This window comes from Panthera leo, chromosome C1, assembly GCF_018350215.1.
Source record: "Panthera leo isolate Ple1 chromosome C1, P.leo_Ple1_pat1.1, whole genome shotgun sequence".
Taxonomy (NCBI): Eukaryota; Metazoa; Chordata; class Mammalia; order Carnivora; family Felidae; genus Panthera; species Panthera leo.
This window is the reverse complement of record NC_056686.1, coordinates 194,310,071-194,321,496: the sequence shown is the minus strand read 5'-3', so window position 1 is coordinate 194,321,496 and position 11,426 is coordinate 194,310,071. Positions and strand designations below refer to the sequence as shown.

The 11,426-nt window shown below is 39.4% G+C and overlaps 1 protein-coding gene across 5 annotated transcripts in view; it reads left to right on the top strand.

Annotated features, from left to right (window-relative positions):
* Positions 1 to 5,507: 5,507 nt before the first annotated feature.
* LANCL1 (LanC like 1) overlaps positions 5,508 to 11,426 on the top strand; it is a 36,928-nt gene continuing 31,009 nt past the window's right edge. Inside the window, exons 1-3 of one of the 5 annotated variants that reach the window (XM_042950025.1) lie at positions 5,508 to 5,552; positions 5,860 to 5,956; positions 9,268 to 9,385. In XM_042950025.1, the coding sequence (XP_042805959.1) occupies positions 5,876 to 5,956; positions 9,268 to 9,385 (199 nt within the window). In that variant the 5' untranslated portion in view covers positions 5,508 to 5,552; positions 5,860 to 5,875. The other 4 variants (XM_042950027.1, XM_042950026.1, XM_042950024.1 and 1 more) reach the window with 4 other exon arrangements.

Here is an 11,426-nt window from a genome sequence, read left to right as displayed (position 1 = left end):
AGAGAATGTGTGGTTGCTGGGAGGTCAGAAGCAGAGGAAATACCACAGAAATGTAAGCATGCCATGCCCTCGATCGGATACACGTAGTAGCAGTTACTAGAACGGCCATTATGCATTGGAGCCAGTAACTGGCCACCAAAAGCAGTCCTCTTGCATTGTGGCTGGACACTCAGCAGCTCAGCAGAAGACTATTTCACAGGCTGCTGGGAGGCTAGAGGTGGCTTAATCCTCCGTAGAATCCTCTGGAAGCAATGGATTCCTGGTCTGGAGCTGATGGCATGTGCACCCCTGTGTTTCCCTGACCTTCCCACAGGCTGGAATACAGATATGCCTATGACCACTATGGATCTTACAGACAAGTGTGACACACTAAGATGGAATGAATCTGTGATCCTGAATGGCTACAAGGAGCAAAGCTAACCTAAAGTAAAGAAAAACAAATGTGTTTATTTCCCTGCCATGTTTTTGAGCCTCTTTATAACTATAACTTACTTTCACCCTAACTAGTGCACATTATAACATTTTGAAACTAAGGTCTTAGAACAGAAGGAAAGAGACCTCAGAAGACACTCGTTTTCTCAGTTTACCATTGACATTACCAGATTTCTAGAGTATTCTGTTTTAAAGGCAATAATACAATGATTATTTCCTGAGAGTTCATACAAGGCACATTTACAAATTAGGAGAAGGAACACTATAATATGTTTTCCAAAAAAAAAATTATTCTAGATTTATCAAAAATGAAATGGTCCTTGAAAAATTGTCAACAGTCAAAACTATATTAACCACAGATGTGTTCAGCCACTACAGCCATAGATGAAACAGTACTGTTATGGGCTAAATTGCCTCCCCCTTCCCCAAATACATATGTTGAAGCCCTAACTCCCAAGTACCTTAGCATGTTGCCGCACTTGGAGATACAGGTCCTTTAAGGATGCAAGTAAGGTAAAATAAGGTCATTAGAGTGGGTCCTACTGTATTAGGACTGGTTTCCTTATAAGACGAGATTACCAAACAGACATACAGAAATACCATATGGAAGACACAAGGAGAAGGCAGCCATGTGCAACCTAAAGAGAGAGCGCTCAGAAGAAATCAACCCTGCCAACACCTTTATGTTGGATATCCAACCTCCAGAACTGTGAGACAATAAATTTCTGTTGTTTAAGCCACCCAATCTGATGGCCCTTTGTTATGACAGCTCCAGAAGACTAGCACAGGTATGTCAATGCCAAACGTTTTTTCTTTTCAGTCAGAACTAGGGAGAGATTCTTTGGGTTCTTCAAACTAACAAAGAGAGAACTTGTTCATACTTTGTATCTGAACTTTCAAAACAATTCTATACACTCCCCATAGTAAGTTTGGATCCATGCCTTATGCTATATTCAAAAGTAAACTCCAGTAGGTTAAAGATCTAAAATATAAGAAAATAAAATGCAGAAAGCCATCTTTGTAGCCTCGGAGTGGAGAAAGACTTTTTGGACATGAAGCTAAATCCTCAAATCCCAATGTCAAAGTTGGATGGGTTTAATTTCATTAAAATGAAGAATTAGAGTTCAATGAAAGATACCCTAGAAAAAGCTAACAGATTAGTGGAGATTCTAAAGCCAAAGGATACCTGCAATATCCTCCCCTCCAAAAACAAAAACAAAAGACAACTCCTGTAAATCAACAAGAAAACAATGCAATACCTAAGAGGAAAATGGGTGAAGGATATGAATAAATAAATCTCAGAGAAAGGCCAGATGTCTGAAAGGCATATGAAGAAAAACTCAATCAACATATTTAGCAACAAAAATACTGGAAGTTTAACCATCGATGACTTTTCCACATTGTCCATTAGAATTGCAAGAACTAGGGTCACCAGAGTGGCTGGCTCAGTCAGTTAAGCATCCAACTCTTGATTTCAGTTCAGGTCATGATCTCATGGTGGGGAAATCAAACCCCATGTCAGGATCTGAGCTTGGCATGGAGCTTGCTTAAGATTCTCTCTCTCTCTCTCTCTCTCTGTCTCTCTGTCTCTCTCTCTCCCTCTCCCCCTTTCCCTCACTCTCGTTATCTCTCTCTCAAAAACAAATTGCAAACACTAGAACACTAAATAATATCCAGTGTTGGAGAGGATATGGGAATGACAGAAACTATTAGATACTATTGAAGGGAATATAGATTCGTCCAGTATTCTGGAAAGCAATCTAAAGGGACTAGGGAAACTAAGTATAAGATGTCCTTTGATTCAGCAATGGGTACAGTAGTCCCCCCTTATCTGTGGAAGCTATGATCCTCAGTGGATGCCTGAAACCACAGATAGCACTGAGCCCTACATATACTATGTTTTTCCCCCTAGGCATTCATATCTATTATAAAGTTCAATTTATAACTTAAGCATGGTAAGAGATAAACAACAATAATAATAGACAAATTATAAAAATATATTGTAATAAAAGTTATGTGCATGTGGTATCTTTTTCTAAAAATATCTTATTTTTAATTTTTTTTCTTTTTATATGTTTATTAACTTATTTTGAGAGAGAGGGATAGAGAGCGAGCAGGAAGGGGTGGGCAGGCAGTGAGAGAGTGAGAGAGAGAGAGAGAGAGAGAGAGAGAATCCCAAGCAGGCTCCACACTGTCAGCCTAGAGCCCAATGTGGGTCTCGAACTCACAAACCATGAGTTCATGACCTGAGCCAAAATCAAGAGTTGGAGGCGTAAGTGACTGAGCCACCCAGGAGTCCCTAAAAATATCTTATTGTACTATATCACACTATACTCACCCTTCTTCTTGTGATAATGTGAGATGATAAAATGCCTGCACAGTGAGATAGGTGAGGTGAACAACGTAGGCATCATGAGGTAGCATTAGGCTATTATTGAGCTTCTGACAATTTGTCACAAGGAGGATCATCTGCTTCCAGCGAAAGGTCGACCATGGGGAACTGAAACTGCGGAAAAAGAAACCACCAATGAGGGCGGACTATGGTATATATCTCAAGAATACTCGCATACAGATTGAGAAGATGTGCCTGGATTTACCTGGCTGTATTATCTATGATGTGGAAGTGAGAAACAATGCCCATCCTTAGGGGAAAGGATAAGTAAAACGAGGTGGAGACAACTATGAAGATATTATACATTATCTAATACAACCAACTGTATACAGAGCAACACAGATCTAAATCACAAGTTGTTGAGTATTTGCAGCACTATTCCATTTATTAAAACACATACGAGGGCGCCTGGGTGGCTCAGTTGGTTAAGAAGTCGACTTTTGATTTCGGCTCTGGTTATGATCTCAGTGTTCCTGAGTTTGAACCATAAGCAGGGTTCTGCACTGACAGCAAGGGGCCTGCTTCAGATCCTTTGTCTCTCTCTCTCTCTCTGCCCCTTCCCCACTCACACATACACATTTTCTTTCTCAAAAATAAACAAATGTTAAAAAAAAAGTCTTTAAAGGACATTCCTACAAAACCCATATTTTCCAAAGGATATATAAATTAAACATATTGTGGTGTTTGCCTTCTAGAGGAGAAGAATGGGTGGGAACTGGGAACTAAGAGAAAAATTAGAATAGGGTCTTGTATGCACCAATAATGTTATACTAAAAACCAAGGAGTATGATTAGCTCGTTTCTGCACCTGAGATTTAAATACACACACACACACACACACACACACACACACACACACACAACAACAACAAAACCTCTCCCCAAGTTCCTCCTGTATTTTTCAGCACATTATTCCAGCAAGCTAAATCTTGAATGAGGATACTGGAATTAACCAGACAGTTGCCTAATCTTATTAAACACTTTTGGTTATACTATCTCTGTATTCACAATCCCTGGGGTAATCTGTCGCCTCCTCCCATGGATAGTCGGCATTTGGCAATGTCTGTAAAAAATTTTTTGGTTGTGACCACTCAGGGATTGGGTGCTACTGGCACCTAGTGAGCAGGGGCCAGGGATGCTGCTAAACATACTGCAATGAACGAGACAGGCAACAGAGAAGCATCCTTTTCCAAATATCAATAGTGCTGAGATTGGGAACCCCTATAGTCTCTACACAACCTCACTGCATTTTCCATTTACTTCTTCGGTCTTTGAGAGGCTGTCCTTCAGGCTGACCAAGATACTCCTTTCCTCTTTCCCATCCTACTCTCCTACTTACTCTCCTTCCATCGTTGCCAGCTTCTACTCTTATTTCTGCTCAAGCACAATCAACAGTCTTAGTTTGCCTCTTTCCCTGTAGTAGTCATTAATCTATTAAATACCACACTGCTTTTAATTGCTCATATAAAGACTGTGAGTGAGATAAACTGATAGTAAGCCATTAATAATTCAAGAAAAGTAATTGATAAAGTGCCTCTCACTCTCTTTCCTCTTCTTCCTTATGAGTTGCTCCCCCACACACCCATCTATTAAAATAGGAAGGCTATCCAATTTGAGATTCACTGAGGGTCTCAACTAAATCTTCATGAATTAGGTGAAGGAGCTAACAAATGTCTTAGAAGTAACACTTAAAAAACGGACTGAGCCAGAGGGGGTCAGAAGCCAAGGTGGCAGTGGGGTGGTGATTGAGCTTCAGTCATTGGATGTTTGATGCTTGAGAGTCCTCCACTGAAACCAGAGGAAGGCAAAGAGCAGAGAGAGTGACTGTTTCTGACTTTTTAAACTGGACTCCAAAATTCTCTGAGCAACAGAACGGGCCCAATGTGTGCCAGGTGGGATTTAAGTGTAAATGAAAGGACTGATTTTCAGATAATGGAGACAGTTAAAACATTGAATTTCAAAGTTATGGATGTCCTGCTTTGTTGGACTTCGTTAATTTTTTTAAGTACTCGGGTACACAGTGTTACAGTCCAATTTAGGCTAATGAGCAGATCAAAATTCTTAAGAGCTGTGATTTGTGTTTTCATGCATTTTCCTTGAAGTGTTAATTGCCATTTGACAGCTTGTCCCTTAGGCATTCACATCTCTTCTTCAGTACCTTGGAGGTTAAATTATCAATTATCCCCAAAAGACTCTTTTTACAGCTCTTCAACATAATCCTGTTTTCTGTCCTTGATGAAGCTAATGGTGGCAGTAGGTTTTTTTTTTATTTTGTCTCTTTGGGTTTTGGGGTGTGTTTGTTTTTTAGAAACAAAAGAAGAAGTTTGGAAGGTCTCTGGAGAGACATTATCCTCCCTGTTTTATTCAGTCTGAGCAGTAGAAATACGAATATGTTCAGATCTCAAGGCAGTCTTTTTTTCTTCTACACATACATTCCTAATTTTTATGAATCATGTGGACCTGAATTATTTTTTTAATAAACAAATATTAAGAGAGAAGAAAGGCAGGAAATATGGGGCACAATTGCACGTTACCCTAAGGTACGTCCGCATTCGAAGTACCCAGGAATTAAATCACCCTTGTAGCTTTTAGAAATCACACTCCTGTCTCTTTAACAAACTGTAAGCGAGAAGAGGGCGGGCCTCCAGAGTGCCGAAGGTTCTGATTGGTCCGACTGGCAGGAAGTGGGCGGTGAAAGCGTGGCTTCTGTTGGTGTCCGAGGCTGCTGGGTGAGAGGCCGAGGCCTGGCTGGGCTTCTGGACGCTGTGCCGTAGCTTCAAATCGCGGGAGTGGGAACGGAGGGTGCAAAACGGGGTCCCTTCTTCGCTGTGGGCGCGGGGCCCTGACAGCCTTTTCGCGGAGGTGCAGCGCCCTTGCAGCTGGGCCACGATCGGCGCGGGGTCCACTCAGACCACCAAGACCGCGGGGTGGCCCAGGAGCTGCAAGGAAGGTGTTGCTCGGCGGCTTGCCCCTGTCCTGGCAACTCGGCCGAGGCCCCTGTCTCAACCTAGGTTCTTTTTTTTCCCTGTTCTGCAGGCTCGCTTCCGGCGCCATGGCTCAAAGGGCCTTCCCGAATCCTTATGCCGATTTTAACAAATCCCTGGCCGAAGGCTACTTTGATTCTGCCGGGAGGGTGAGTTTGGGATACATCTGCCTGCATCCCTACCTCCATCCAGGCCCTGGTGTTCAGAAAGGAGCTCAGTTTTGCCTGAAAGAAAGGGATGAGCATCCCCTTTTAAAATATATATATAATTGGAAGATAAATATATCAAATACATGTCAAAATATGCAATTTGAGTTTTAACATTTGTAAAAGTCATTGTTATTAATAATTTATAACTGAAATAACCTCAGTCATTGATAATTTAAATTACAAAAATGACGAATATGGCGTTTTCCATGTAGTTTTGCAGTTTTGTTCGATTTTGGTATGCATTTTTAAGAAGGGAGGAGTCCTGGTGGTATGTCACATGTGCCATGTTATTGCTTTATATTTGTACACATATACGGGCAGGGTAAATGATGAGCGTAAATTGGAGAGTGTGGTAAAGACATCTTTAAACTGAAAGTGCTAAGAGAAATTAGGGACATAGGCCTGAAATTCTTCCTACTGTTGCCACTCTGCAGAACACCCCCACAGCTGGAAAGCAAAAACAAAACAAAACAAAAAAAAAAACCCAGTAAATTAATGGTTAGCACTTTATAAGCCACTGAGCAAAAGAGAAGCTGGATGTAAGATACCAGAGGCCTGTGTTTTCTCATGCCTCTTTGAGTGAATGTAATTGTTAAGGGGGAATGTAGTTCTTTTTAAGAATACCTAGTTGAGAAATCAGAGTGCATTAGGTTGGAAGAGTGATCTCTTTGAAGTGCACACACTTTTAATTCTACCAGTTTATTCCTTCTAAACTCATAATGCGCAAAGCATTTCACATGTATAAAGGCCTTAGAGATTTTGTATCTGCCAAGTCAACTCTATGTGGCTCTTTTGATTCTTTCCTTAAAACACTTGTCACTATGGATTAACTTAACATAATCATCAGTAATGCAAGTGGGAGGGATGAAATAGATGGAGAAGAGTTGCAGGATAGAAGAGTACCAAAGTATGTATGAATCTAGAGTCAGTCGATTTTTTTTAGACCAAAATTGAACTACCCAAGCAAAGCTTCTTAGAACAATCTTGACGTCATATGGCTTCCTTTTGGCCATTTGGACCTGTGTTCTGTCTAGCTTTGCCGATCCTGAAGCTCAAGTATTTTGTCTGGTCTTGTTGGAGAGAGACCTGCTGTTTCATGCTAACTTGGCAAAGAGAACGTTTGAGGATTTATCCAAATGACACAAGCCTTCAGTAAAATACAGCTCGCTATTTAGACTGTTTATGCTTTTACCAATTTAACTGTTTCCACGGGAGAAAAAAGGTATTCATAAATTTGAACTCTGGTCCAAAAATAAAGTGATTTATCACCTAACACATGGTTTTGGAGAGATTCCAGAAAGAAACGAGCATACCAGTTCTAAAATTGTTTAACGTCGAACATCAAGGTTCAGACCCTGGAGATCTGTCCTCCTTAATTTGTTAACACAGACCTTCCAATTAGGAATTGGTCTGTTTTCTGGCGTCTATAAAAAAAAAGGGGGGGGGGGCTTTTGGAGAGTCTGCAAATTATTGCTAGAGTTTGAATAATTTTGTGGTCTGCCACAAACAATCAATTTTGTCAGGCAGGTTACCTTTATTAAATGCAGTTATATGACAAATAGGAAGTGACTTCCCTTCCTGAGATTGAGGTGTTCTCATTCTTGGGCTCAGAGTAAGGCCAGGCAAGACGATAAATTATCCGTGATCTATGAACAGAAAATGACATGTTCTCATGTAGATGCACTCTTCTATCTAGTTGAGATTTATAGACCTTTTATATTAATACTGAAGTATATTTTATCTTACTAAATGTATTTTCAAGACTTGTTGAAATCTTAAGCTCTTGGCAGAAATTGTTAAATAATGGGAGTGTGTCTGTCAAACAACGTGGTTTCTTCTTCAGAGTATAAAATAAGGGATCATAGTGGTGCTTCAGGATAAATAATCCAGATATGGTTGATAGTCTGGTTTGCCTTATCAGAGATGCTCTTCAGAAGTAAAATTTTATATCTTTTATAATAATTCTGATACTGTCTTCTTACTTTTTTCAGTGTTGAGATGCCCTTTTTAAAAAATGAAATTATGATGCTAACAGGTAGTAGTTAGGTTTGTTTATAATCCTTATGGTGAAATGAAATGTTTGTAACCATGTGATATTCCCCAACCTTTTGAAGTTTTACTGCTTTGTAAAGTCCAAGTCTGGGAATCACAGCAGGTTCCTAAAATTTTTGAGGGATACATTAAAGTGACCTTTTAAGACACTTCATGATTCAGTGTATACAGAACTTTCAAAATGTTTTTCAGTTGCCTGTAGGATGAATAACATAATGATTATGTGGGCCTCACAGTTTGCCCAGCATCTATGGGCCTTCATATGGATGTCACTAACCCACAGCCTCCACTTTAGTGTGCTTTTAATCCATATCCAACTAATTACTTGTTATAGACCCTTGGACTGCTTAAATTTTTTAAAAATATCAACATTTATATCCCTGAATGTGAAAGACCCAAGGCCCATGATTTCATTTGATCCTCAAAGTACTTTTTGAAATTGGTGGGGCAGGTATTATCATCCTGATTTTATAGAGGTAACTGAAGCATAAAGAAGTCATATGTAGAGCGAGATCACCCAGCCAATCACAGATAAAGAAATAGGCAGCCTTATTCATCTGGGCAAAGCCCCTCCTTTGCCAGGCACTATGCTGGGCACGGGTTTTTTGATACTAGGTCTGATATTCTTTCTACTCCGCCTAAGCCTCCTGATATCCATGAATTTATTTTGATTTTCTTATCCTACTTCTACAATTTGTAAAAATTGTTTATCCATTTTTTCACAGATGGACTTTAATAAATGTTTATCCTCATTTTTTAAATAACAAAAACAACTAGAGTGTTTCTTTTGGAAATTAATATTGCTGCTGCTTGAATGGCTAGAAAATAGCAAACATCTTATGATTTGTGCTTAGTTTATTAAAATGATTTTTATTATAATAAAAAATATTGGTTTAAGTAACAGATGTTCCCTAATAGGTGGAAATTACAGCAGTCTATTTTAGCATTTATTTACAAATTTTATGTAAAACATTTAAGTTGCAACAAAAGTATTTCCTGCCTTGAGTAGGAAAATATAGTAGCACCTTAAAGTTTTATTAATTTGTTGTTAAGAGTAAAATAATTGTCCAGTTCTCCCAGGCAAAAAAAAAATGTGACCTAAGTGGAAATGAAGTACCCTCCTATTTTTGATAGCCTATAGTCTGGGAAGTTGAGTGGTCCATATTTTTTGATACTTGTTTTCCCTTTAATACTTACAGCTAACTCCCGAGTTCTCACAACGCTTGAACAATAAGATTCGAGAGCTTCTTCAGCAAATGGAGAGAGGCCTAAAGTCAGCAGACCCTCGGGATAGCACTGTTTACACTGGCTGGACAGGTATGAAGTGCTGACCGTGAGCTGGCATAAGCATTACAGAGGAGAGCCAAAGCATTACCTTTGGAGAGCTGTGTGACAGAATGGGATGCCCTTAAGTGCTTATTACTGCATCTGTATATGAGTAATTGCTTCCAGGAGAATGCGGTGCTCTCAGCCTACCCTTGATATCTCTGGGTTTTTAACAGTGCTCTGAATTTAGGGCAGGGTAAGCATATTCATGGAATATATCATACCTGACACAAATTTGGATAGCTGCTTGTGGAAAGAAAACATGATGTTTAGCATTACATAGTCAATTTGGAGATGGAATTTCAGTGGGAAGAGCTGGGAAGCATCTCAGAATACAACATGTGAAACAGAAATAAAGGCAATTTATCCACAGGAAACAAACAGGGATCGTACATGAACACAGCGTGAACCATAGATTGCTTGAACTGATCCTTCCAGATAGTCATCGCTAGTTGGTTTGCATTCACTGTTTTGCTGGTTATTGAGATGTGGACAGAGTTTGGGAAGAAATAGTATATAGGTTTCAAGGAAGTGAGAGAGAGACAAACCAAAGAAGGAATGCTGAAGAACTTGAGTTAGTTTACTGATGTAGAGAGACAGAAAGACGGCTTTATAATCTTGAAGCACGGTTTAGAGACTCCATGTTTTCCAGTTACTCAGAAAAGAAGGCAAAAGGAGGAACAAGTTTTCAGCTCAAGGAATTAGATTTTAAGGCAGGTTGCTTGTCATGAAAATGCAGGTTCCTGGGCCTCACAGTGGAGATATCAGTTTAGCAGGTCTTGAGTGAGGCCCAGGAATATGCATTTTGCAAGCCTCAGTGGTCCTGATGTATATAGTCCTCTGTGGACTGCACTTGGAGAGTTTTTCTATAGCAGGAATTTACTAATAGCAAACCTTTTAGTAATGACAAGTGATTCTGTCCTTATGAGGGTGGGGAGGCAGAGAAAAATCAGAATAAAATTCTGTTAGGGATATTTAAGGTCATTATTTTCTAAAATAAAAGGAATGGACTAGTTAATGTTCGGCCTGCCTTCTTAGCTTCGTTTTATAATTTCAGGGGATTTTAGAAGCTTAATACAAGGTTTATTGAAAATGAGAATAAATGTGAAAGTATTTTGCTTCAAGAAGAAAGTTGTAACAACATTTGTCATTTAAATGAACATTACTGTTTTTTATTTAAAATTGTGAGAATTTGGGGCTCCTGGGTGGCTCAGTTGGTTAAGTGTCCAACCCTTGGTTTTGGCTCAGGTCATGATCTCACAGTTCGTGGGATCAGCCCCAAGTTAGGCTCCACGCTGACTGAGGGGAGCCTGCTTGGGATTTTCTCTCCCTTTCTCTCTGCCCTTGCCTTGTTCATGCTCTCTCTCTCTCTCTCTCAAAATAAATAAACTTTAGAAAAATTAAAAAATTAAAAAAATAAAATTACAAGTATTTGAGCAAAATAGAACAAGTACAATGCGTGGTTATCTTTAGCTTTCCTCTTGATTTCCACATCTAAAGCCCACACTTACACAGATCTTTTCCCAATATATTTGGAGTTTCTATTATTTTGTTATTCCTGGCAAAAAAAAAAAAAAAAAAGAATACTAAGACAGATGGCTAGATTTAATTCCCTGACTACAAAAAGAATGACTGAAATCTCTGTCCTACTCACTCATTCAGGTGAGCTATTATTATTACATATTATAAGGTACATTGCTTTAGGGAGAAAAGAAGTGGGGATTGACTTCAGGTTTGAATTAGTATTTTGACAATGTTGAAAAACCATCAGTCAGGCCCTCTACTGCTGGGGCTGAATGAGATACTAAAGGTTAAATAGAAGAGGAAATAGAAAAGGAATTCCACTCCAAGCAAAATGCAAGTGTGGCTAAATGTTTTGGCAGTATGAGTTTCCAGTGTCATCTCCTTTGAATGCCAATATCCTTCAACTTTTTGTCTTTAAGTATTTATGATACTTACTGCTGGCTCCTGAAAGCAGCTTATATGGCAAGTGTCTTAGGCAAATTGGCATACTAAGCAGTTTGGGTTGTTT